This window comes from Anopheles maculipalpis, chromosome 3RL (genome assembly GCF_943734695.1).
Source record: "Anopheles maculipalpis chromosome 3RL, idAnoMacuDA_375_x, whole genome shotgun sequence".
In the NCBI taxonomy this organism is placed as follows: domain Eukaryota; kingdom Metazoa; phylum Arthropoda; class Insecta; order Diptera; family Culicidae; genus Anopheles; species Anopheles maculipalpis.
The window spans coordinates 36321801-36349254 of record NC_064872.1 but is presented as its reverse complement, the minus strand read 5'-3'; the positions used below and the strand labels follow the sequence as shown (position 1 = coordinate 36349254).

Here is a 27454-nt window from a genome sequence, read left to right as displayed (position 1 = left end):
GATTGGCAGTGACTTTCATTCATAAGTTAAGCTACCCTGAAATGAAGAATCGATCAACACAATTTCTCTACATCATCCGTTCTTCTGCCATGATATCTATCAGAAATGTAAGACAGTGCCCTGGAAATGAGTGCACCAATTGACAAACTTAACAACCAATAAAAACGGAGCGCAAAAAACAGAAACAAAGACAAGAGGTGGGCTTCGAACGTCTAACGACCTCGGGTTATTCCCAGCCAGAAAACGGATCGCACCCAAACCGGTGTACACTGGTCAAGTATCATCATCATCATCATCCACTCCACAATCGAACAACCCAACAACCCGTCCCGAGCGCGTAATGAATTCTGATTATGTTTTGTGAATTCTTAAATTACCCACCCGTTTAAAGAATGGTGAGAAAACCACATTTCCATACACACTACCGAGCTACCGGAGCGACGTTCTTCTTCGCACCCCCCGTGTCAGTTGAGCTCGTCGTCTCGTGGCAAAACCCTTTTGCCACTGGCCCGTGTTTCGCATGAGCGATTTTAAGCTTCTTGCTTGCTTCTGCTGTACTGCTGCTGTCGGTTCCGTTCCGTTCTGCTATCGGTTCTGATAGCTTTCCCGTCGCCGAGGAAGGTGAAGCATCTTTCATGACTTCATTACGAACGCATGCGGTACAGGTAAGATGACACACTGGTGGATCGGTGGAAAAATGCATTCGACGGGTCGTTCCGTGGCCGTGGAACCGAAACACAATACAAGGTCAGTGTACGATAGAAGCCATCCGTCAGAAGGGTCATAAATCGAGGCTATGTTTGTTGAGACCGGGGTGTAATGGACAGTTCGGGGTCAAAAGAGACAATTTATCCTATCCTAAAGAAGGAAAACATAATCCCAAAAGGAACATTCCCGAGGCTAATACTAAATATAAAAATATTTGAAAAGATTTTGAAAAAGTTTTTACTAAAAAAAATGTGACAATTCCAAGCTACAAACCTCTAGGAGGATCATCACGCAACATAAGGTCAACAGTTTTCCGCTCAATCATCTTCCCCCCCCCCTCCCCCGCGTTGATGGTGTCCCCGTTTTTCCAGCATTGCCATGAGAGTGGGCGTTGCTAAAAGTGCCACCCCGTACAACGACATCCATCACCCTATAAACAACATAACACCATGTGACACCATTGTACGACCTGATCCCCCATCATCCGCATCAAACCGTTCCTCCGGTGATTCATTTTGATTCATGTACCGATGTACTCACCTGCCACTCATCACGCTTCATCACCACCGGAAGCTGACGTGATGTGATGACCTGCACGAAGCTGCCTAGAAATGAGTGACCATTCGCACTCTCTTGTACGGCTTGAAACAATTCCACCGTTAACGGAGCGTTCGTATTTTTTTTTTTTTTGTTACGTTTTCGGTGTCTGCATTGGGGAGGAGAATGAACCACAACACGTGCGCTTTTGGATTGAGGAAATTTATTTTCTCTCCACCACTATTTACATCACAAAACAAACCTACCAAACAAACCATTTTTAGCTGATCGTTTATTCATTTTACTTCCTCTCTCTCTCTCTCCCTGTGTATCTCTTTCCTTTTTAGCCCTATAATTTTTATCAAAATATTTAATTCCGAAACATGTTTTTTTCCTTACTCTTCTCCCTTTGAAACAATGCTTCCCGAACCCGACGCTCCTAAAACGCCCCATCACATTGAGCTTTAAGCGAACCCCCTTGGATAAATCGTACAATCTAGAACCTAACCGCTTAACAAAATGAACCACCTAGCAGATAAATCCCTCCAGGATTTTCTAGTGCGATGTGAAATGAAAGTGAAATGGAAAATGCTCCTTGCCTCCTGGCTCGCTAATGGCACTTTGCACTGGCCTACATAAGTACATCGTCCACAACTCATCTATTGCTGCGTGACAGTAACACATCAGTCGTGTATCTTCCCATGGCAGGTGCACGTAGCCGCACAGTTCCGCTGACGTTCCAGTCCCTCCGGAGTGGCCGTATTACACAGCCAACCCGGCCAGGTACGGTAAAGATCGCGACAATTCGCCCACAGATCAGCGGTATTGCACGAATTGGTGCAGAGTCTGTTGGATAAGAGAAAGAGAGGGAGAGCGAGAGATCGCCAATGAAGAGATACACCAGAGTAGGAGCTCTGGTGGCCTGCTCCAACTTAACCACTTACCTTATTTTACGGGAAAGGCAGCTCGACTGGCAGGAACCGCAGGGTCGGCCACGTTTGTACGGAAGACCCAGTTTCTCCTCATGATTTCCGCTGAAAGAAGAAGTTATGAAAGCAAAGTTAAACATCACGGCTACGCTATTTTAACAAACAAGCAAAACACATAACACTTGAAACAACAATTCACTCACTTCGCTTTCCAATTAATTATTTGGATACCAAAAACCGAACTTTCGCTGCCCTGAAGCGTTGAATAAACTGTTCAATTCTATTAGACACGGCTAGCGGTGGTCTTTTCGGAATGCTCCTCAAACCGTGATCGTGATCGTGAGTCTGCGTCGATGAAAGAAAGCATTAAGACACCTTCGCAAACAGCTTAATCCATCCATCAACGTCACACCGTAAGCTACGACATGTCTCATACACAGCCGGAGACGGAGACGGAGAGACCTTACGACCAAACGATAGTGAAACCGATCCACAAATGGATTCGCAAATATACAAATCAGGACACACAAACTAGTGCAAGGACGACTGTCCAAACTGTATTCCGCAATAACGCCCACATCCCCTCCCCCCCAACAATCGCTTAATTAGTACATGGCATCTGCAGAAATCCATCACCATATACAGTTTCGCTTCGCCAAAATGCTTGCTAATGCTGCGTACCACACACGATCATCAAATATGTCATGCGTTTGCGTTCTGGCCACTTGCCAGCTTCTCCCTCGCTGTAGCTTTCACTTCCTTTTCTTTCGCTGCACGATTACTCACATGGGACAGTAGTTGCAGACGTAGTTGTAGAACGGCTTCCCTCGTGGACCACCCTTCGGACACTTTGTCAACCCGCAGCCGACCTTGTGCGTGGCGGCCCACACCATCTGCGTGTAGTGTCCGACACTGTCGAGAACGTTTCTACTCGAACCGTACGTGAAATTTTGCCGCTCCAAAAACCACGTCCGTAGTGCGAACATCCTAAACCGTGAGGAAAAGCAAGAAGGAGAAATTGAGAATTGGAGGAGTAAGAAAGAGGAAACATCGCACAGCCCTAGAAGGATGTGAAACGGGCGACGTTTCTTAGTAGGAAGAAATCGATCAACATCAAAACGCGAATCGAAGTAGGCGCCCGATCGGCCGACCACTTCTGTCAAAGTGTTCTCAGATGCTCAGTGAAGATCCGTTGTCTTGGAAACCTACGCATTTTTTTTGCGCTCTTCTACTCTGGAGAGTAGTGAAGCTGAGCGTGGAGGTTAAACCGTTGACAGTCAGTTGCTTTGCAGACTGGGTCTGCATGATTCAACTATTGATCATATCCTTCGAAAAGTCGACCTCACTTACCACGGTACACGATGCGTGGAAACGAAGATGTTTTGCCCGCACGCACCAAAGTTGTCGACCCATCGTCCCTTCGGTGTATCGTGTGTCAGCACGTGGCACTGATTTGCCCATTTCTGTGCCGATCGGGCCGCTCCGTGGTGCCATTTCTGTAGGAGAGAAGCGTGATGCAAAAAGGAAATTTATCTGCACATTCGCAAAAAAATCGGAAACTAGTGATGGAAAGGTGGAGCAGTTGGGAAGGGAACCATTAAATATTATCTCAGGTATCTGATGTGAACTGATCGGAAGTTGCTGTCGATTGTCGATCGTAAATTTGTCTAGTTTATGGTGACCGGTGCGTTCTACAGTGGTCGCAGATTAAATAAACACTGCTTAATGAATGAGATCATCGGTTGATGAGTTTTATTACTTTACGCCTTGCTTCGCCGATGTGTGTGTGTGTGATGCGTTTTGGAGGAACGAAGCCGCTTACCGCGGAAAGATAGCGTGAACCGGCACTCATTTGCATGCAAATCAGTTACCACGTTTCTTCAACCATTTCTCCACCTCACGTTTCTTGGCTGTTAAAGCTCGCGGTGAAGCTGGACGTGTGGAATCGAAAAAGAAGCGAGCCTCTTCTACGATCGTTTGTACAGAAAAAAGTAACACCTGGAACGCATGAACGCCCAATCGATGAACACCTCAATGAAAGAAGGCTCCAGAGAACCAACTTCACCACAACGGAGGAACCGATCGGACGATCGCCCAAAACAAATTGCCAATAAATAATAAGTTCCAGCATGTATTTTGTCATCTCGATCACCGTTCGCTGCACTATTATACGCTAACAAGCCCCGGCAACAAAGAGCACTACATAACCTTAAACTCCCCAAAAAAAAAAAAAAAACCGTTCCACTCGTGCAGCGAAACGGTTCCAACGAAAGATGCACAAGATCAAAGCGAAACCCGGGAACGAACTCGTTAGGCGGCTATTACAAGCGCACGTGAGACCACGGTCAATAAATCAGCCCCGGTCCAAATTGAATGGGCTGTCGGCTTATTTTGGCTACAGCTGTCCACCAACGCGTGTGATCACCGGCCGGGGTTTTTCGCCGTTTCCCCCCGTCCATTTGCCACTACTGTCCTCCAATCAGCCCATCAGAATGCATTCCGGAGGATCGCGTCTTTCGAGCAGTGGATTGCATTTTTGGTTTCGTCTTCGCTTTCGGTAGAAGGTGTGAAGCATTTATCTGTCCACTTCACATGGAGAGGACCCGTACCGTCCCGGGAACCAGTTCTCCGCCAGTTTTGACCATTGATTGATCCTGCCTAATGCGATTAAGGTGGGACGCTGCTGGTCGCCTTGTGTTAGCTAAACGTGTCTGTGCAAGGTGTTTGCCCCGTAAAGCAACCACCTTACGGGTGAAAAATTAAGCAATCACAATAAATTTGCCAACCGCGAAAACGACGTACTTACGGCAAATCGACCTACGAACGGCCGGTGTGTTTCAGCGTGCAACTCTCCCTCGCCCGAACACGAATTGACGTGTCTCGCAAACGGATTGGAGATCCGAAAATTTGAAAATCTGTTGTCACATACGGATTTGCATATTAATGATTGCGTTATGATGCTCGGGTAAAGCTTAGGTCCGGTGCGGTGGATCACCAACTTTTGCCTTGGCTAACCTGGACATACATAGGACATTGCGCTTGTTAGGACAAAAATAGGCCCGTGCAGAGGCGGTTCGCTTTGCCGCTTTACATATGCTTCGATCGATCGATTTTGTGCGAAAGCAAAATGCTACCACGGTGCAGTAACACCGAGATACACACACGGGGTCGGTCTAAATCATTTCTAATTCCGTCGCGAACACCCCTTATATGGTGCGCAACGCTTCCGTGCGGCTAGTCATTTAGCCGCGGTGGTGGAAGATAAATTTTTCTCCTATTTAAATTAACATCCAATATTTCATCGAACTGTGACATCTTGCAATCGCAAAACTCGCCTTGTTGGTGTGCTCTCTAGTTCGTTGCCATTTCAGTTTAAATGTTGCTCGTTTGTCACCTAACGACATGTTTAGGATTATTACAATACAATTTTCATAAACATAACCATTATGCCCTTTTTGCTAACTGCCTGTCGTATGGGAAACCATACGGATATTCCACCGTCCACCGTCAAATATATCCACAAATCGTATTAATGCCGTTCGACACATTCGTTCCCTTTGCGTCTCGATCGCGTGAATATCTATAATCCTCTCACGTTTAACAACAGCCGTGGTGGATTACCGTGGTTCGATGGTTCGTATATCAGCCGCTAATGATCGTGTCAAGTACGTTCGCCGCTAAGGTGTATATCTTCGCCAAGTCGCTAGTAGCATCGTCATCGTATTTACGATACGCAGTTTTCGGCTTCCCTTATAGATATCTATAATAACCGTTAAGATGGCGCCACTTAAGTCTGGCTTAAGTGTGCTTCCATAGGTATCTTTGCTGTGATTGGAAAAGATTAATTCAATTGGCATGCTCTATTCTAACAGGGATTTAGTACAATGTTCTAAACATCCTAAAGATCTTTCGACACGCAAAAGAGAAAACTATTTAGGTTAACCAAACACATTACGAATGATTGAACAACTCCGTGCATATGTTAACAAATTCCACGATCCACATAGCTAATCTGTTTACGCCACCTTCTCCCCTTGATTTGCACCAAAAAATACTAATTTATTACCCTCAACGATCGCCCGTCGGGAGGAAGGAATTGATGGAATCTCTAAAACATTATACATGGAAACACTTTTTCCCTCCAATCGTCCCATGGCCGAGATCAGCCTTTTTTTTCACGTTTACCTTTTTTTTCGTTTACCTTAACGCAACAGACATTTTGGTGACAGGAATCTTGATCGTTCTTCGCACCTCTTCGCAGCAATGTTAGTTCCAAACCGCCCCAAACCACCCCCCCCCCCCCTCCAAATCGTATTACTCACCATGTTTAGCATATTCGCGGCCGGTGGTACCACCTTGGTGCGGTACGAGTCGTGCAGCATCACGATCCGTCGCTGGACTTTGCGCAATCGCGGCGAAATTGCCTTCGTCGGCACCTTGTCTCCATACAGTCTAGGCACTAGAATTTGCCCCCCGGGATGCCGTCAGTGGACCGGTTTATGTGATGATGATGATGATGTTGTGTATGTGAAGTTTGGATTCAAATTTTCGTTTCTCCAATCCAATCCCACCCCGCGCTCGGTCGGGTCGGGTGAACGTGACAGTGGCGAGTGTGAATGAAGAAATTATTTCCCATCCACAAACACACCCGGGATGTTCCGGGGTTGCCATGTGCAGATGGGTGATGAGCATTTGTTTTGTTTTATGCGTTTTGATATTTTCGGCAGAGTGTTTTGCCAGCACAGCATGGTTTTGCCGCACACCATCGTCGTCGGCAGCATCAACCGTTTGGTAAAACGGAGTACGGCACACAAAAAAAATCGTAGGAAATAAAAAGAGGAAAGGAAGCAGCAATAAATAAAATTTAATAGTAAAATGAAAATTGAAACGATATCATGTAAAATACGGCAAAACAACGTTGCGATGGACGCATGAATTGAATTTAAATCAATAGATGTATGAATGACCACCGAAATGTGAATTGTGGTGTGGAATGGTGGAACAGAAGTTACTACTCAAACCTAACCTGATGAGTCTGACTAGTAGCAAACTATTAAAAGTCACAAAGTCATCCTTCACCTATGCATATTCGAACGCACGATCATTTTTAGTACATATCGATTGTGCTGCTCTTCACACGGCAGGACCTGGTTTTCAAATTCCTTCAGAAACGTTCCCTCATAGTGAGGACTATTTAACTACATGGCATCAATAAGTCTCGTTCCCGTCTGACCTCAGAGGTCGTTAATCCAAGAAAAGAAGTCAATCTATAGAGGAATGTTCATGTGACAAATTTGATAGCTATACCGATTGACAGCACGAAGAGGAATTTAAGTAAAAAAAGTAAATATAAATGTTACTTTTTCACTACAGAACCTCTACAATTTGTAGAACTTGCTGTTAGATTAGAAGAAGAATGGTAAAAAGTCTAATAGTAAATTCATATTTATCTTTTGACACCTTGTCCAGGTGTCGTAGCTTCTGTTAACAAGTTGATTATAAAGTTTTTCAAAATAATACTCAACTTTATGATACTAGAATAGCTTCAGATAAGTCTCATGTTCTTTTTTCTTGACTTAAAGACCTTTTAGGCCACCCCGGCTATCTAGCTGCTAACCAGATATTTGAATTGCCAGTCCGCAACACGAGGAAACGGTCTGGATGGGATATGAATCTCGGTCTTGCTGTGTAAGGACCGACGCCGTTGTCGCCTCGCCACCAAGTCACCCAATCATTGAGCATACGACAAAGAATTGAACGAAAGAAACGATCGTAGTTTAAAGAATTGTCATGAAAATGGAGCTCCAATGAGAACTTGGCAGTCCAATCTTTAGCATCTCTCAATAGAACCACCTAAAACAGTGCGATCTTCACACGATTTTTCTCAACCTGTACCTCACTTAGCAAACCACTCCAAAGCAGCATACGTTCCGAAACGACTCGCTCATACTCTCACTAACCTCTGTCATAACGCCAACCGTCGGCTAGATCGAACCAAACACCAAACAGCAACACAAACAGCAACAAACCCCTGGCAGGACGCACCATTTTTGGCCACCGTACGATCATCGTCACTACCGTCACTGTGCGGTGCCTTGCTGAACTCCCCGAGGAAGCGGATTTGCTGATCTAAAACGATAACGAAAAAAAAAATACATTCAGTCTTTTAGCACCCATAGCACGCTGGAAGGCACCAAATCCACCAGCTTCCAGAAGAAAATAAGCTAGAAGCAGCAACCTTTTTTTTTTTGTTTTCAGCATGCTTACCGAAAACACCCATAGGGAAACGGTAATCGTGATCATGTTTGCGATTAACGAAACGATCTGTACCACTTGCGTCAAACCTGACACACGATCAAGATCGAAAACCTGTCCCTCGCAAAGTGGGGGTGATCAGTTTTGTTTGCTTTGCTTTAGAATTTCTTCTTCAGATTTAGCTCCGACTGCAAGGTATGGTTTGCTTTTGCTTTAGAAGCAATCGAAACTAAGTCTCCAATTTCCGCCAACTTCAGAACCATCAGATCAGTTATCGATCGAACATGCCACTCCGCGTGCTTTGAAGGGTGGGTCTTTCTCTCTCTCTCTCTTACTATAATAGTATTAAGCAAGGATTGAAGATCACCGCATCGTCACGTTGCCGGGTTGCGAAAAAACAGATGGTCGTGTGAGAAGAACAAACACACGATTTTGCCCGGTACAGGCCAATCTGTCATTTCGGGTTGAGCCTGCCTGTTGAGGGTGGCGGAAATTTTTGGCGGAACATCTACCGGTGATGGCCTTGTGGGAGTTGAATTATTGGCTCGATAGCGTTCCTTCGTTCGCACGCGTACCGCACGCACTGCCGAACATGGTGCCGAGAGCTACGGGAACAACAGGCAAGCAGAGTTGCGCGTGGTGGATGCTGGCACGGTTAGTTTTAAGGTTTTCATCACTAAGGTTTAGACGCGAGTGTTTACGAGCATCAATGTTCATGTTGTTCGTTCCGCCTCATTCATTTTTGCAAATTTTGCGAATAGTGGGGTTTTGTCGCGGCAAAAGGTTGGGTTTGATTTTTTGCAATAAATCCTACCAAATGGAGGTCAGCAGCGATGTGTTTGCGGATGTTCCGTTCCATGTCAAGCAGCGAATCGGTTGACGGTTCTAACTCATCACCCCGGGAGCTGTTGTACAGTTTTTTTTTTTTCATCATTTCTTACAAATTAAACGCTACAAAAATGCTAAATTGGTTGCGCCGAGTTGTGATTCGTGTTGAAGTGAAACGCTTCACCCGACACCGTTTTACAGCAAAATCGTCCACCACAATAAGCCGATCGAAACGATCAAACAGTTTTAGCACACCATCTCAATCATCCGTGCCGTGCTAACAGATCGTAAAATCGGAGCATTAAAATGCTATCAAAACAAAGCCTAGCGGATTTGCTTCGATCCGTAGCGGACAGAAAGCGATACGACGTAAAAGGATACACTGTTGATTTTTCGTTTTATTATTATTGTATGCCAAGATAGTGCTCAGTCGGATTCGATCGCTCCTAGAAGCTTTAAGTTCTGCATCCCTCACCTCTCGGCGAAGTCCCAATGATCAGCGAATAAATTTGCTGCAGGGAAGATCATAGTGCGGTTATATATATGAGCACGTACCAGGCTCGACCCAATCTGGAAAACGATAAATTACTTTTACGACTAATTAAGATATATTCCCCATCATCATCATCAATCTAAACATGCGCCCCGTACGGTAGAGTTCCCTAGCCGACGGGCGGTCGAAAGATCACCACCGTAAGCCTGCTCTGGATGTATTCAAAGTGCAAACAAAACACGACATTTTGGAGGTTGGTTTACGCCCCATGCTTCCGACATTGTTTTGCCCAAACCACGCTGCCAAACAGACATCCTTGACCTGAAGCGATTACGCAGAAACATATATGAGACGTACGTAACACTAGCGGCGAATCTTCAAGTCAAGTGTCATTTTGCCTGTTTGGTGGGTGCGCCCATCTGCGGTGAAGCTGTGATCATAAATTTTTAACCACACTCACGCGTATTAATAATTAAGTCGTTAAATCTCGTTCGAATGCATTCGTGTGTTTGGGGCATGCACATTATGGTTTCGTTTGTGTGCGCTTTCACTACGCTTCACCACAGCACCAACGCCGGATCACGGGGAAGCTCGGGAGGAACCAATCCAGGGCAACAACAGAAAATCGCACCCACTGCTACAAGGAAGTTGTTGCGAACGTTGGTTTGGGCGCGTTGAGTGATGCAACAGATACGCGGGACGATGTCCAGTGACAGTGGTCAGTGTTTTCTGCACGGGTTTATGTTGGCCATCCCAAAGGCCACACACGTTGTCTAGTTGTTCACTTGAGCTAGACGAAGTTCCTAGGCTTATGAAACGTTGACAGGTTTATCTTGTTGCACAGCGTGTTCTTGCCCAGAAAGGGGAAACTTACCTAAAATGGCGAATGATAATAACTAAAGCAGATTACAGTTGATCACTTTATAACTGCAAAAGATCGTCTAAATATCACCACTCTCTTTTGCACTTTAGGCTTCCTACTCCAACTATTCGCAAAAAAAAAACTTCAAATTAGCCTTCAACAATTCACTCCACTACTTCCAGATCACACTCAAATAGGAAAGATCACCGATCACCACCCCATTCGATGGGTTTTCACAGCTTCACACACCGCTTTCGCACTGATTCACTCCTCGCCGTATCACACGCCCAATATCACTAATCGTTTCCACTAAAGTGACTGATCAGATTACCAAACATTTAAGCACCCGCCGCACACTCACGCAAGCACAGAGCGCGATCGCCTGTCTGCCTGCCTGCCTGGTTTATGCCCAGACGATCAGACGACGTACGCACGCACGTCCGGACCGGCTGCCGTCGAAGAGTGGACTGATTTAAATGTGAGAGATCTCGCGAAAAAAAATATCTCACAGAATGCGTTGTCACGATACGACACACCACACCGCCGACGGTTCGACGGGCATGGCGAAACCACCAAGAAGTTAGGACAACGCGTAACCAAATACACACATACCCAACACGGGACAGATTATGATTTTGGTCCCTCTTCTTGTAGACAGGTAAGGGTAGGACAACGCTGATAACTACCGGTAAAGCATGGCACGAGCATGTATAGTGGTTCGATGGTTGGTGGGTGGGTGCGTTAGTACCCAACAATAATGTCAACAATACAGAAGCTGTGAAGCAGACGGGGGTGAAGAAGCCATTTTAGAACTAGTGGAGCCGGTTTAGTACAGTGGTGCGGTTGGAAATAAGCGCAGTGAGAAAGAATCGTATTTTTTCCCCTCCATAGAGCTAGTTGAAAATGTATTGCTTATTTGAATCTATTTCACGAACCATCGTGTGTCGTGTTTTAGTTTAGTTCCAGCAATAAAACTCCCATATGTTTTTGCTGAACGTGGTGGTACTGCGCTCACGACTCGCACCAGCGCCAAGAGACGAACCACCGTTCGTGATCGATCCGTTAAAATTGCGAATGCTCACCATTAACAAGCTTCAGGTGGGCGAACTATACAGGCAAGTGTTTCTGCTTAGAAAAGCAACACGAAAGAAGGAAGGAAGCACAGTTTGGTGTGTGGTAAAGTTGCAGAAGTAACACTTCTTTTTTTTTTGCTTATGTTTGCTTTGCTTTGGTTGTTCTGATGGGGTGGTTTAAAAATGGATGACGATCGACGTATGATAGTTGATGCTACGATCTTTCAATTTTTAGAACTCGATTAAAGTAATGAGGGATAATGTGACTTTTTTTTTAAACATTAGCAATGACATATGCATTAATTTTATTGCTTTTCTTAGGTAATCCTGTAATCTAACGATCAACCCAACTGTCGATCGGTTTTTGTAAAGTTGGTTATATGTAAAGTACAAAGATTATAGCATTATCAACTTATTTGAAACAACTCTAACCAATTCCAGATAAGATACTGTAATTAAAACCTTTTTTTAAACTATAAGTGCTATTCCTGAACGAAGAAATTGGACATGGTAAGGGACTTTCTGAAGGTCCGATAAGTTCCCAACAAGTTTTATACCTGGACGAAAAAATTGGACAAAGTAAGGCACATTCTGAAAGCCGGATATTAACAACTGGGATTTTTTTATTTGTTACTTCTGTAAGGGATGCAAACGTCTTAAAAAAGACAGATTCCGAACACTTCACAGGGTTATTTTACCGATAATCAGGATGGATCACCTTTACTCCTTACACCATAGTGAGGGCTGACTATCCAATAATGTAGTATCGATAAGTCTTCAGTTCCTGTCAAGTCCGGTCCATGGGAAAGTGTTTACTGTTTAAACCGATGTGAAAATGTTAAAAAATCTCAGTTTTCTCAACTTTTCTTTCGATACACCGTGTAGGTAACTTATGTATGAGTCAGGTTCTTAAGAAAGCAATTTCAAAGCGAGAAATTTCACAAACACTCATACGAACCTGAAATTCTCATATTGAAATCTCCCGTGACCCGCAGTCTTTATAATACATTGGATGACCGGCATGACCAACCAGGTCATTATGCCAAGCAGAAGACAAATAACATCATCATTTTGCTCTAAAATGCGATCAAAACTGATGAGATCATCCAAGATGATCGTCTGATGATCGAAGTATAACTTGGCTTCTTAGCTTCATTGATTATTGTAGTTTTATTTTTATCGTCATTAGTTTTTTTTTAATGCATATTCGAGGTTATGTTCTTGTTTTATTGATACGTTTAAAAAATAAGAGAAATAATATTATTTCATTCGTAAATAGCTAAACATCTTTCGCAACATCAACATTTGATTGAAAATGTTCAATACGAACGGAAATTTTTGGCCTAATTTTGCGTAAGAATGAAATTTAAATTTTAAAATTGTCTTGTGTATTGAGCACGAGCACGCATGCGTTTTGATACGGAAACATCCCGACAGGGCTTGCACCTATCGAGCACCATGGTAACTCACGTTGTTTACTATGCATCCAGCAGCAAGCCGCTTATCGACTTATTTCATCGATATCGCCCATCATCATAGTCACCATTACAAAAATTCTTGCTTGCATAAACATACGCGGGGCATCCATAAAAAATCTGTGCGTGATTATATTTCTAAACATTCGCCCGAAATAATGTCCCTGCTGGGTAGTGAGAATATTAAACTGCTGCAAAAGCTGTTCAAGGCAAACGCAGATGATTCCTCATCGGACGAAAACGAACCTGCCGAAGACACTGTCCCACAGCTAGGTAAGATATTTGTTACACACAAAGACATCAAGTAACTTGTAATTTTACGACATTTTGGATTCAGGACCTGGAGATATCGGAGAGCCGGCTGCAATAAAGCCAAAGCGGAAACCCACTACCGATCCGGCGGAACACGTAAAACCTTGCTCTTATGCCCCACTCAAACCACACGCTCATCCGGAAGCGGAACAGCAACCAAACACACTTGAAGAATGGGAAGCGCAACAATTGCAGCAAGACCGTGCCTTGTTTGATTCCCGCAAACAACCGGAATACCGAATCTCGTACCGCCAGACGGTCGCCACCGAGGATATCTATCTGCAGATGAACTGTAAAACGCCAGCAACGGCCAGCTGTGAGAATATGATTCTGGAAGTGTTTCTTACCGGCGAGGATGATTCCGTGGGCATCCATCAGATCGAGCTGGAGGTGAAGAATCAACGGGTGACTGTTGGATCGCCCAAGTATCGGCTCGATCTTTGCCTACCGCACCGGATCAATCCGGACAAGGGTAATGCGGCGTGGCTGTCGGATCAGAAAACGCTTCGCCTTACGCTTACGATGGTACGTGAGTTGGATTTCGTAAATTTTTAACTGACTGCAACTGAAAGGAAATAAATAAAGTGGCAACGATTTATAGAAAATGTGCAAACTTCAGCGACTTCGTACACATTTTATCACACTTAATGCATTTTAATTATACACTGAAGGTTAGTGAATGGAAAGGTACTTTCATTTGTTCATGTTACCTCCTGAGTAATGTTGAGTTTTTATTGCGTTTTGAGCTGAAATAAATACGAAAGAGTTATCATACACTAATATGGTCGATCTAGGACAACAGACTCTTGGCTTCATCATTCGAGTAACTGGTGATTTCAGGGATCCTAATTGTTTTAGGACATTACACTAGCGATGGGAACCCGAATCGAAACAGTATTCAATCAGAAACCTAGATCTGATTCCGTATCGACTCAAGCAATACGACCAGGCCGTTCTAGCTTGCGTTATATGTATATATGTTTCAGTTTTCTAAAATGCAGTAAACTTCATTTGAATCGTAATGAAATGCAAAATTTTTAAAATTAACATAATTAAATTAACATTAATAACATAAAATCATGATGTTTATTCCTACGTATATGAAGGGTTAAGTATTTCTTCATATATTAAGAAGATTTCCGTTACCAAAAATTAAAAAAAAAACTTTGCATTATAATAAATTCAATATACTTACCCACTACAAATTTATTCAGCAAATATAGTAACAAAGAAAACATACAACAACAATATTATTGATTAAAGATGTGATACCTGACTTTCTCTATACATGAGATTATCCTGAACAACCCAAAAAATCCTAAATCATCTATTATTGTGCGATGCCAAATTCAGATGGCCCAAGATTGCAATCCTTTTTTTGGAGAATAACGGATTAATTTCATCTAAAAAAATGTATTGCTAAACGGTTCAATAACAGATTTTAGAAAACAGGTTGTTGAGAAGTTTGTCGCACAACAAAACAATGAAAATAGTCGATAATAATTTGCATATATTCGTATATTCATGCAGGTTGTATAACTTATGAACACTTCTTTTTACTTTTAGTACTTCACTGTGCTATCCTGCTTTTGAAAATGCATTTTTTCATACATAATCTTTATATTCTACCAAAAACGACGCATGGAAATTTATGTTCAAAAATGTCTTCGTCATTGACTTTACAACTTCTTCGGTTCCTTGGTCTGCTATTACTGGCTTCCTAGACTTAATTTTTGCAGCGACACATGGGTTCCAATAGCCGGTCCTTCCGAGTGCATCTCCTAGACAATTGCTTCGGACACTGGACCTTCCCAAAATATTAATCGGGCAATAAAGTTCTTTACAACCAGGTTTGTGTGACTTGGTGTAGGAGAATAATTCTATACGGCAAACCATGCAAGCTAAGTCTTACAACAATCCACTAAAGAAAGCCACAGAAAGGTGCACACCACGAAACTGTAATTGCCTTAAACCTTATACATTTATATGTGCGTATAATTCAATTACATGATGCCATCAACAAAATGGTAAATGTGGCAACATCGATCCATTTCGTCGTTGTGGCTGCTGTCTTTGCAAATCGTGCAACTGCTACGTTGGCAATGCACATTGTTCAACCAACTGCTGCTGCTTGTCGACCACTATTATCCTGCATTCTTTGTTCTCTTCCATCCCATCCGGCACCACGAAGTAGCAATAAATATCGAATGCTTCATCTGGAATGACTTCAAATGGAAATGACTTAATTCGAGACGATGAATTATTATGATCTGTTCCCATTAGCGTATCTGAGCGTATATTAATGGGTACAGGAGGATAAAATATGGATAGACAGTATACAAAATTAAAGTGACCAATAAAGCTAACACAAACCAAACGTTCTGTTCTCATTATTTGCTCATTATTCAGCAATAGGTTATTTTGTAATAAATTTAAAAAAAAACATTCATACACACATTTGACCGCTGTTGTTGTTTTGCTAACTTGTTTAAATTATTTTATTAATAATTTTATATATAAATACACTGTTGTTGTTGTTTTTTGTTTTTTTTTCTTGTTTCTTTTGTTTTGTTTCAATAATAGACTAATTTTTACCGATTTACGCATTGTGCATTTTCCCAAGCGCTCGGAACTCGGGCTAATGCTGTGGTGAGTGTGTGCTTGTGTTTTCTGTTTTCTATTTTTCTGATTTTCATTCGCATTTTCATTCATCAACATTTCTCATCGCTCTTATCCGGTGTTTTTTTTTCTTCTGTGTCTCCTGTAATTTTTTTTCTTTTTTTAAACACTATTCACAATCTCTTTCGCTTTCTTTTTCCTAAACTATACGAGTGTATTACTGTGTATTTCTCTTATTTATGTGTTTTTTGTTTCCTTACTTACATTACACGTTGCACCTTCCAACCTACGGGCGGTTCATTTCCCATTCCTTGCTCCATTACGATCTGTCACAATCACATCACATTCAAAGCACGATCGTACACACTTTCTTTAGTTCGAGATAAATTTTTTTCCGGTCCTTTCCTTTCCGTACTCGCGTCGCGTAACATCCTTTTCCACTCAAGCTTGTTGAACTGGATAATCCTGTGTCGATTCAGTCGCACATTTGACTGGGATTTGCAAAAGAGTTCAGAGTGGTTGAACGCTCGCGCTAAAGGACACATTATACGCTGCCCTGCTGTCTTCGCAGTGTGTATGAATGATGATGATGTGTGAAGGCTTGTTGTTACCTTGACGACTTGCCCAAAAGTTACTTCTAGGCAGAGTCCTGTTGGTTGCCTTCCTTATCTATTTTAATTCTGCTACTCCTATAGTGTTACAGCTCGTATGCCTTCCGTGATTCGAAACCGCTCGTGTCACCGAATTTTCCCCGCAATCGGTTTACACAGCTCGGACTCTGGAGCTTTCCCGATACTTGTGCCCCTCCCGTTAGAGCTCATTAAATCCATTTAATATGTACAAAGTTTGTAAAAACAAAACAAAAACCGAAACGACGTTATATAAAACTATTTATCCGTACCGTACCAATCACGCTTGTCCTTCGCTTACGCCCTTTTTGCACCTCGCTGCTGACTTCTTGCCGTCGCCAACCCACCCTATCAGCTATGATCCCATTATTGTAGCGCACAGAGTCCCTACCGTTTTCCTTTTCTTTATTTTCCCCCGTCTGCCGTGTGCCCTGTGTTCTGTGTTTCGACGTTCCTTACATATCTAAATCTGGAATCTACAAAGTGGAGCGGCTATATGCAATGCGAAGGAGAGAATTGGTGAGTTTGTGTAGTAAACGGGGTTTTTCGTAAAGCAAACACAAAGTGCGTGTACTATTTTCTGTTCACTTTTAAGTAGTAATTGAATGTTTTGTTTTGTTTTTTTTTTTGCACTGCTAATTTTTTGCAGCTTTTGGATTATAAATATTGTATTATTCGGCCTAACTCCCCCGCCCCCCCCCCCCCCCCCCCCCACATACACACACACACACCTGGGCTGCTACACTCCCCGGTATCCTATGTACAAAGCCATGTTGCTTTCTTCTAGTTACGTGTTTTCCCCCCTTTTAAAACAAACACCGTGGGTATACATTCAGTCAAAGTACTAGAAGAGATGGCCAACTAGAGAGAACTGTGAAGGACCAGCAGAGCAGGAGTAGGACACGTTAAAAGACACGCTTAGTATGATGTTCGTAACATGTGGTGCACAGTGTGCAGTTATAGGGTATGGCAGCTTTCTTTAAGTAACACCACAACGCGGTGATCAGAGTTCAGAGCTGGTGCGCTTCGTGGATCTGAGTGCTGGAGATATTAGCAGGTTAACATAACAATCGTTGTTAATAGCTTCGAACCAACCGTTCGCCTCACACTCATTCCAATTATCCCGGGACGGTCTTAACCAAAGATAAAAGGCTCCTGTAGTTGTGCCAAATCAATTTCTTCTGGCTGAGAGAGCCCTGTCGGTCTTGGCCTGCTATTTTGAGAGCCTTTAAGGAATCAAGTCGTTAGAGGATGCCCAGTAGTAGAGGCGACACTCGGCACCGGTCTTGATACAGCAGGACCGGAGTTAAAATCCCATCCTAACCGTTCCTCCGACTTTTGATTATTTAACTACGTGGTTTATCAGCAAGTCCCAGCTATCATCCCATGCCTTATAAAAAAAAACCCTCAACCAAAGTCCGTCCTCAGCTTTTTTAGCTAGTTTAGCCCGAAATCATTTCTTGCCGCGAGAAAGATTGTTTGGATAGCTGCTACACAAACAAAAACACCTATGCCAAACATTCCCTACTCATTCACCCTGACTGTAAAGGAAAGCACAAGAAGGCAGCGCTTTCAGAAACTACCGCCTGTGTTCCCATCATCCTGCAGTTCTCCTTTTGTGATAGATGGACTATCTTTCTTACTATATATTTATATACAAATGATACGTTTCTATGTAAAGCCTTAAAGATCGCTTAACTATCCCTAAGTGGTTTAACCTTCTGGCGGATCCATCCTTTTTCCTGCACGTCTGCTCGTACGCACACACATTGGATAAAGATTTGTTGTTCTAAAAATTTCAAATTTCCATTTAACTAAAACCCAACCACTATCCCTGTCTTAGCGGCATCCTGCATTTCTTAAGCACTAACGCATGTTGTGTGTGTATGTGTGAGAGAGTGTGTGGGTGGCTTATACATTTTACATTCTGATTTTAATCAATGATTGTTTTTTCTTTCATTTTTTTTTTTGTTTTTTTCTATTTCTTCACCCGATTCGTAAACAGCTAACAGACTTTTTAAAGTTTTAAGTTTTTTTTCAATTTTTTGTGTCTTCTTTTTTATGTTGTTTTGTTCCAATTCGTTCAATCCCGAGTTTGTGGGATGATAAACACACGTCAAACGGATCATCGCAGCTTTAGAAGCTTAGTTTTGTTTAAAAAATGGGCAAATGTTCAGTTGGCTTTTTTATGCTATATCTTCATTTTACTTTTTTTTCGTTTCCTTTCGTTGCCGCCCTCTCTCTCTCTCTCTCGCTCTCTCTGCTTGCTTTATCATTTTTATTAGTCCTTATGCCATGGTTGTGAGGGTGTTTGTTCTATCTAAAACCGTGTGTAAATGTCCTGTAAAAGATGACTATCATCTTTTACTTTATTAAAAGGATGGATGATTAATTCTTCCAAAAAGATTCGGACGAAAGTTGTAGACAGCTGTAGCAGAAACAGACATTTTTTCTTCGCAGAGAAACTGTTCTAGGTCTAACGTAAAAAAAAATACCCCGGATGGGAAAGTGAATAAATAACGCAAAACTTACTAGCAAAGTTGGACAAGGTTACGTGTTCTTCGGGACTTGAAGGTTTCGTCAATCCGACTATGAGTAATTCAAGTAAGAGAAGCTGCATTGTAGCTCAACATCGACGATAAAGAATAAAACCAATGATAATAAAAACATAATTAAAAAAAAAAAAGAACAAACATAGTTTAAGTTCTTCTGGGAGGATTGTACCATGCTAAGTACAATTTATACAATTCTGTTCCCGGCCTTGATGGTGGCAATTTATACAGTACAGATCCGTTATCCCGGCGGATGATTCCACGCCATCCTCCCACCTCAATCTGGGCCTACCACGCCTCCTCTGTCCGTGTGTGTCCTAAACGAACTTTCAGAGCTAGGTCGTCCGGTGCCATGCGTATCACATGGCCAGCCGATCGGAGCCTGGTGAGCCTAATTCGCTGCACGACGGTGAGGTCGTCATATAGTCGCTCGTCGTTGTAGCGGCTCCTCCATCGTCCTTCCACACATACAGGGCCAACGATCCTTCTGAGCATCTTCCTCTCGAACGCGGCTAAGAGGGTTTCGCCTGTTTTGGACATGGTCCATGTCTCAGAGGCGTATGTAAGTACTGGGACCATAAAGGTACGGTACAGTCCCAGCTTCGACCGTCGCGACCGGTTTTTTTGAGGTGAGATGATTCCTCTGGCTGTAGAAAGACCGGTTGGCTGCCAGCAACCTAGAGCGCTACTCCGTCTCTATGCTGTTGATACAGTGACCGCCAATAATAAAAGGTCATTTTTATTTCCACCTTTTAAAATGCTGAATTGTATACTCCTTCTAGGTGTAACTTTATCTTTTTTTTATTTTTGAAAGATCAAGAGCATTTGTTTTCGTTTGATTTTGCATAAATGATTGTGTAATAATTAAAAAAAAAACTATAATAAGTTTGGATTTTTTGGGCCCAACAAAATTTAACTTTTTTATTTGCCCACTTAACTCAGAGATTTAAAATGTAAAGAAGAGATACCCAAAACTATAACACGGTCTCCACACACATCGTCCAGCCGTACCGTGCTGCCTTGTTTTGATTTTGATAATTGTATGAAAATTTGACAGCCCAGCAGGCTATGCAAGTCCGATACGCAGAGGCCGATCTTCCTATAAGCAGACGACGTAAGGCCCCCGGCTCAAAAGCGGGCCCAGAGATGAAGCCTAAAACGCTTTGGTTACTGTAAATACTGTCGCACTGCTGCCTCGTGAGGCCCTCACACGTGTCTAATAATCGATATCAGTATTCATCCAATGACAGGAACGTGTGTCCTAAAATGTCCAACGAATTCTTACAACAACATAAAACTAGGTCGATTCGTTGAGTTCACAATCTCATTTTTACCTGATGTGCAATACCAGGTGGTCTTATTTTATTGGCGATCAGTGTAAATAGCAAGCTGTTAGATATGGTAGTAGAGACCGGACCGTCCCCCCATAGTGAGAACTGACTATCCAACTACGTAGTATCGGCAAAGTCTAGTAAGCCATTCGATGGGCGGCGTGACCTTCGGCGGCCGTTTAGTCAAGAAGTAGAAGAAGAAGAAGAAGAAGACACGAGTGGATCTTCTGGGATGAGCCCATCCTCACCTGGCTCTGTCTGATTTACGTGAACCCAGAACCAAAACCCCGACTCGACTTTATTATCCAACACTTCTTTTTCTGTTTGTCATGCCGTACAAACGTCGTTTAACTATTATAGTTATTAATCTTAAAGCTAGTTACTCTTTCCCTTCGCTCTCGCTACCTTCTCTTGCCCTACACATTCAAAACGCGAACATGAATAAAAAACAAACATTAAAATATTTTTTTTTTAAATAGATGATAAAACAAATCCTGACCCCCCTTGGTAAAACTATGCTCGACAGCAACAAGCGAGACACAACTATTTGCCAATTTCAAACATTAGGTGTGTTCGAACAGGTTCGATTACAACCCGAACGTTTCTGGATCTCAAAATTCCACGATGGCACAACAATTTTAGTGCAAAGTGTTTTTGCTGTCTCCTTTCTACCTCTCCACACTGTTTTGATACACATCAAATAAATTTTCGAAACTTATGCTAAAGACTATACACACACACACACACATACACATATATCAAATATATGATCACGCCGTACATTTGCGTGTCGTCAAAAGCATCCCGGCACACAGAGTATGAATACGATTCCTATATCGTAATCGTAAAGCTTATTAAAGCTCAAACACAATTGGACGCATGTCGTAAGGGTCCTTTCTTTTAAAATAAAGTCCCTTACAGGGGACGCTCAAGCAGGGGATATCGTGCGTATGTTAGGCTGTATAGTTTGCTCAACGCTAAAAACTGTCTATATTCTATCCTAGTGCTAAAAGTGGTCGTTACTAAAAAATAAAATTTTGGGAAAAAGATATACACACACGGTCCTATGCTTAGCATATCCTACAACTTTAGCCGAGAAAGATATTCAATCGTTTACCCATATACAGGGGCAAGGGTCTTTCTTGCATTGTAAGTCGACTATCCAACAACCATCATCCAAAAGTGGATCTGTATCAGCGATCATTAATAGTGTAGGGCTCTACGCTACACGATCGTCTTAATCGTTGTAGTCTTATGTGCATAATCGGGAGAACCAACAGAAAAAAACGGAGGACTCTTTAAACTCTCTACTACAGGGCGTGGAGGATGATCAGTGAATGGTTGGTTGGGGTCCTTACCGTCTCAAATTTCAGATCCCACCCAATAATATTTTCCGTTCTGAGGGGGGGTTGATCTGCAGCTCACCCACTCAAATGATCCGTAGCGTTGTCAGAATGAAGCGAACGAGTGAAAAAGGACAAGGAAAACGAACGCAGAAGTATCGCAGCGGTCCCAACGGATGCAGCCGCTAGCGCCAGCACGGATCGACGATTCGATCGGATTACTCTACCTTTCCCCAATGATTATCACTTACCGCTAGCACTAACGAGATTGCTACTAGAACTACTACCTCCGCCACCGGTAGCGCTGCTGTTACTGCCAGTGTTGTTGCCGCTTCCACCAGCACTACTACTACTGCTGGTGCCGGAACTAGTGTTACTACCACTGCTGCTGCCACCACCACCACTTACAGCATCCACCGGCAACAGGCCACTCGTCAGCGGGACGTCCATGGAGCTGTTGTTGCTACTACTACTGCTTACACTACCACTATTGCCGTGATGGTGGTGTTGGTGATGATGATGATGATGCGGAAGATGATGCTGGTGATGAAGATGATGGTTGTTGTTGTTGTTATTATTGCTATTACTGCTGGCACTAATCATATTGCTGTTACTACTGCTGAGGCTGGTCGTAATGTTGTTCTTGTTATTTCCATTGCCACTATTAGCATTGCTACCGCTGCTGCTGCTGGTACTACTGCTAGTACTACTGCTAGTACTGCTACTTTCGCTCGATGACACAATTGTCAGATCAATTACCGCAGGAGTACCTGACGTCTGGTTGTTATTGCTACCGCCCGTTCCACCAACCACCGGCGGTATCGAAGCGATCGTCAGCGGTGTGACCGTACCCGGTGATGTTGCACTGCTGTTCGTGCTGATCGTGTTGTAATCGAGCGTAAAATTGGATGTTCGCGTCATATCCTCCATCGACGCTTCCGGACAGTCTAGGCCGGTATGCTTGAGCGAACCACAATTGTAACAAGATGGCGGACTGCTTGTGTACGGAAGTGTTGTTGTCACCCCGTAACTACTTCCCGTCGGTACCTTCGTCTGCTGTAGTAAACCAATCTGCGGCGAGGGTGATGATCGTACCGCACCAGGCAAATTCGTCTGCGTACTGGCCACCGTCGAGGAGGGTGGTGGCTGCGGAGGGAGGTACGGTATCGCCGCGCTTGCTACCACCGTCTGGCCAGGCACTACCGCCGTCGGATGATACTGATACAGTAATGGTTCGGCGGTCGGTTGCTGTTGGGGTTGCTGCTGCGATTGAATTGCCTGAGCGTAGGCCGTCCGGAACGTGGTACCATGGGGCAGGGTTGCACTGGCGACGGATCGATGCGTTACGCTTACCTGCGGAAAGGTTGCTGGCGTACCGGCGTACACAAACTGCCCTTGCGGTGTGGTGGCCTGATTGATCAACACCTGACCGGAAACAACGCCACTTCCGGTTCCTCCATTGTTGCCAGTGCTGCTCATCGTACCACCACCGTTGGTCGTCCCAGTGGTTAAAAATGTCTGCCCCGTGCTAGTTACCATTAGTTCAGTCCCGCCAAATTGCTGTTGCTGTTGCTGTTGCTGCTGATGGGCAGCAACATTTTGCTGATGTTGCTGCTGAAGCTGTGAATACGTCATCGAGGGATATTGCTTTTCTGGGCGTCCGTTAATATTTCGCATGCTGTTGTTCGACCGATTCGAACGGATGTGTGAAATCGTTGGCATGCTGGCCGGTGCAACGCCGGGCGTTTCCGGTGGCGAAACTTCTCCGGTCGATCCGATTGAACTACCCGAATCGCTGCCTGTTGAATTTGGTTGATGGTTCATGATGTCCATCAAACCGCCCTTTAGGTTGTAGTTGGCCGTGTGATAAATCCCACTGTCTCGATGCGAATGATGTTGCTGCTGCTGATGATGATATGGCGGAAGCTGGCTGACATAGTTCTGCTTGGATTGTCGGGGCAACGTGTTATGTGTCTGGCGCATACCGTTTCGGAGCTGCATCTGGCTCAGCATCACCATTGTCTGGTCCTGGGAAAGGCAAAAACCCACATTTAAATCTTTCCACAGCCAATAATTTCTGAAACCGTTCATTGCTACCTCATCAACAGGTTTTAGGCTTTGCATTTGCGATTGGTTCTGTTGCTGCTGCTGTTGCTGCTGCTGCTGATCATTCTGCTGATTTCGGCTAATTCGGTGCTGCACACTGCTAGGATGAATGCGGGTTGGACTTGTCGTACGGCTCTGTATTGGCGACGAGGGATTGCTCATATGTGGAGACGATGATGGCGGTGGAAAGGATATCTAGAGTAAGATCGCACAAAAAAAATACAACATAAGAAATTATTACTGAAACCTTACGGCCGCTTCTTACCTGGGGATAAACGTTTTGAACCCATCGTGAGGCCACGTTTCCTGCTGGTGGTCCTGGCGGAGGAATCGTAAAGTCGGTCTGCACCGGCAACGCATGCAACGTTTCAAGGTAATGTGCAGGAGCTAGCGTAGCATCGGCAGGAAGTGTCTGCAAATCATAATAAGTAGTGTTGTTTTTATAAAAATGTATTTATTCTTAAACTACCACCATCAATTTTAAAAGGATGAACTACCCAATTTTCTTGAACCAAATCTCTAATGTTAACCGATCGTTAAAGGACAAGACTTGCCAACAATAACGAAGTGGTTACAACGTTTACGAATGTTATCTCAGCTATTCTCCCTTCATGCTGCCGCCCCCTTATCCCACACCAATCCATCCTTGGTCTAACAGGTTATTTAGGGTCTTAAAAAACGACAACAACCGCAAACTTCGTCCGTATCTACTTCTTCTGCTTTAGATCTCGGCGCTTGCGTTGAGGATATGCAGCGAAAGATCGCTCGGGAAGCTTATTCGTCGTTTCCTCAAAGGATACACGATGTCAAAGCCCTAGTATCCTGTGTGCTCGGTCGTCTTCTCGAGCTTGATACCATAAAAAACAGACATTTCATTTGTCAAGCTGTTTTCATGACTAATCTCTTCCCTCATAATATCGACGTTCCGAATATTATGCTTCTTGGCTAAACAGCCACCTATTAGGTGACGCCGGTCATCTAATGGTTTACTTGTTACTACTTACTACGGGGGAACGGCCCGGATGGGATTTGAACAACGGTCCTACCGTGTGAAGACAGCCGCCGTTGTCTCTTTACCACTGGACCGCCCCCAATATCCTGTCTCCCTATTCCGTATCCGACTTCGTAATATCCTTCACAACCTTCCCTTCTACTTCCTCTGTTCAACGCAAATTAGTTTTAAGGATTGATATTGTTAAGCCCAAGAGGCAAACATCATTTGATTTAAAATAGAAAATAGTAAAATAATACAGAGTTTTCGAGGATAATATGGGCAAATTCGCCGACATATTTACTTATTCAGGATTGAGCTGCGAGATGTTGAATCGCTCGGATGTAGTTAGTTTTATAACAACCGGCGGATTCTACAATCGTTCGGATTTATCCAATGACTGCAACCGAACAATTCTATATCTCACAGATGGAATCAATAGTATACATGAACAAGTCAATATCTCGGCCAGATTGTTCGTTATATCTTCGAAACCCCAGCAATAATAAGAAAAGTTACCTGTCCCAAGCCCGGCAATCCTGCGTAAGTTAGCGTGATCGGTTGACCGAGCGATGCTGGTCCTTGCGTAAGATTCTGCATCGTAATGGTCGCATTCGGGGGCAGTGCGTGAATGGTTGCCGTACCGGGCGGCGGTGGCACAGCAGGTGGTGGCGTCGAATTTTGCAGATGCTGCGGTTGATGGTGTTGTAGTTGCTGCTGCTGCTGCTGTTGCTGAATAGGCGACTGTTGCGGACTGTTACTATGCAACGAATCCATCGAATGATGCTGCGATGGTGGCTGTTGTTGGTGATGCTGAAGGTGCTGCTGCGGATGTTGCTGCTGCTCCAGTCCCACATCATCACGACTGGGTTTTGTTTCCCACGATTTTAGCTTGGTAAAAATCTCACCACAGTGCAACCGTTGCTCGAACGAAAACACCGGATGGTTCGTTGCCATCGTGTACACCAGCAGCAGCTCCTGCTGATCATCCTCCTCAAATAGTCGCTGCAGATCCGATCGCGCACCCCAACCTTCAAGCGTTTTAAACAGCTCGTTGGCGTACCCATGGTTGCAGGCACGGTACAGCGCAAGAAATAGGGCCATCTTACGCCGGATCCGTTGGTCGGTCGGTTCGCCCGACGCAATGTCGGCGATAAACTCTTGCGGGTTGTTCACCTTCAGCTCGGCACCGCGCAGTTCCGGTGCATCCCGCCGACCGAGCTCCTCCAGGTAGGTGCCGAGGAACCGCAGCTCGAACGGAAGGCACATGTTCAGCATGATGCACATGGTGTCTATTCTGCTGTAGCTCTTCAGATCTCTGAACCAATTTACGACGTCCTCGTTACAAATCATTTCCAGCAACACATTTGATTCTAACGGCGTCAAGCGGAGTACGGGTTTTTGTGTGTGTTGTTTTGCTCTTAAACGTATCCGTTGTTTAAGGTTTTTTTCTCTCTATTATTCTGGTTTTCCCGCGTTACTCTCGCTGCTTGAAATACATCAACAAACACCCGTCTCTATGCGTTCTCTGACACACGTATTATTGTTGTCGCTTTGTTAGGTGTATTGGATTACCTTTTACTCAACGAAGCAGGCGTTGAAAGTGACCACGATTGCCACGAATTAGTAATCAATACAAATCCTTTTACTCGGTCCGGTATGGCAAACGTCGGGCTCGATGCTAGTGATCGGCCAGCGCAAGGACAACTTAGTAGCAGTAAATTCGTGTACATGAATCAAAACACGCACAAAACCGACGTCTTTCTTCCTTCCATTCTCAGCGCCGGCCAGTGTTAAACAATCGTATGCATTTGTCTCGCTATCCTTCCAAGTGCAAGCCATGAATCGTTCATTTCTGCATCCCTTAAACGTAGCCAACCGAATAGTTTTCCACGCTTCCAATGGTTTCTTCACACCAGTAGTCTAATCCGGAGGCGTTAAGCCAGCTGAAAAAAAAGTAAAATTAAAACTACAATGTTATTATCGGCAGACAAAACAAAGTACAATTTCGTCTCTAAACTTTTCCACTAAACATCACAAACTGGGCCTTCTATTTATTGCACGTTGTTTCCGCGATTTGCGTAGTGTTTTTTTGTTCCTGCCTTCTAAGCGCGATGATTCAAATACACTCACACAGTAATACACAGTAATGAATTACTACGCTCGCACTCTCTCGCTCTCTCTTTCTCTCTCTCTCTGTAGGTACAAGACTTTGTCATCGGAAAAAGCAATGCAAGGAGGAGGCACATCAACAACTGCTTCCAATCGGATTTCCAATGGTTCACATAGATAAGTGACAAAAAATGCAGAACACTTTAATGAATTTTCACTTCATCTCGATAAAATACATCGCACAATCGGGCAGGTGACACCGGTGCGTCCGGGATGTTGTGTTGACCCCAAAAAAATGG

At 43.8% G+C, this 27454-nt stretch overlaps 6 protein-coding genes across 7 annotated transcripts in view; 1 reads left to right on the top strand and 5 right to left on the bottom strand.

The window, feature by feature from the left end:
* Window positions 1–27454, bottom strand: part of LOC126565624 (NADH dehydrogenase [ubiquinone] iron-sulfur protein 6, mitochondrial) — a 384330-nt gene that overhangs the window by 317557 nt on the left and 39319 nt on the right. The window lies entirely within an intron of this gene.
* LOC126565024 (uncharacterized) overlaps window positions 1–27454 on the bottom strand; it is a 494010-nt gene that overhangs the window by 429381 nt on the left and 37175 nt on the right. The gene's annotated exons all lie outside the window — the stretch shown is intronic.
* LOC126564579 (probable 26S proteasome non-ATPase regulatory subunit 3) overlaps window positions 1–27454 on the bottom strand; it is a 561792-nt gene that overhangs the window by 530999 nt on the left and 3339 nt on the right. The window lies entirely within an intron of this gene.
* Window positions 1929–8279, bottom strand: LOC126565695 (cysteine-rich venom protein-like). The gene is made up of 6 exons (XM_050222898.1): window positions 8135–8279; window positions 6497–6633; window positions 3525–3670; window positions 2961–3161; window positions 2190–2279; window positions 1929–2091 (listed from the first exon to the last, which is right to left on the bottom strand). The coding sequence occupies exons 1-6, from the start codon at window positions 8241–8243 to the stop codon at window positions 1929–1931; spliced, it is 846 nt and encodes a 281-aa protein (XP_050078855.1). The 5' UTR covers window positions 8244–8279.
* LOC126565410 (dynein axonemal assembly factor 6) lies at window positions 13319–14027 on the top strand. Its single transcript, XM_050222586.1, has 2 exons — window positions 13319–13433; window positions 13498–14027. Exons 1-2 carry the CDS (start codon window positions 13319–13321, stop codon window positions 14025–14027), a joined length of 645 nt encoding a protein of 214 aa, XP_050078543.1.
* LOC126564006 (rho GTPase-activating protein gacZ) lies at window positions 22138–26449 on the bottom strand. The gene is made up of 4 exons (XM_050220904.1): window positions 25563–26449; window positions 24318–24464; window positions 24044–24247; window positions 22138–23974 (listed from the first exon to the last, which is right to left on the bottom strand). Exons 1-4 carry the CDS (start codon window positions 26394–26396, stop codon window positions 22190–22192), a joined length of 2970 nt encoding a protein of 989 aa, XP_050076861.1. The 5' UTR covers window positions 26397–26449; the 3' UTR covers window positions 22138–22189.

Excerpts from the sequence above, each read along its gene's own strand:
- LOC126565695 (XM_050222898.1), bottom strand. The coding sequence starts at position 8,243 with ATGATCGTACGGTGGCCAAAAATGGTGCGTCCTGCCAGGGGTTTGTTG. Across the intron at positions 3,671-6,496 it reads CCGCGAATATGCTAAACATG|AAATGGCACCACGGAGCGGC; the intron begins GTGAGTAATACG and ends TCTCTCCTACAG. Across the intron at positions 2,092-2,189 it reads TGCCTTTCCCGTAAAATAAG|ACTCTGCACCAATTCGTGCA; the intron begins GTAAGTGGTTAA and ends CTTATCCAACAG.
- LOC126565410 (XM_050222586.1), top strand. The coding sequence starts at position 13,319 with ATGTCCCTGCTGGGTAGTGAGAATATTAAACTGCTGCAAAAGCTGTTC. Across the intron at positions 13,434-13,497 it reads AGACACTGTCCCACAGCTAG|GACCTGGAGATATCGGAGAG; the intron begins GTAAGATATTTG and ends TTTTGGATTCAG.
- LOC126564006 (XM_050220904.1), bottom strand. The coding sequence starts at position 26,396 with ATGATTTGTAACGAGGACGTCGTAAATTGGTTCAGAGATCTGAAGAGC. Across the intron at positions 24,465-25,562 it reads GATTGCCGGGCTTGGGACAG|ACACTTCCTGCCGATGCTAC; the intron begins GTAACTTTTCTT and ends TATGATTTGCAG. Across the intron at positions 23,975-24,043 it reads GCCTAAAACCTGTTGATGAG|GACCAGACAATGGTGATGCT; the intron begins GTAGCAATGAAC and ends TGCCTTTCCCAG.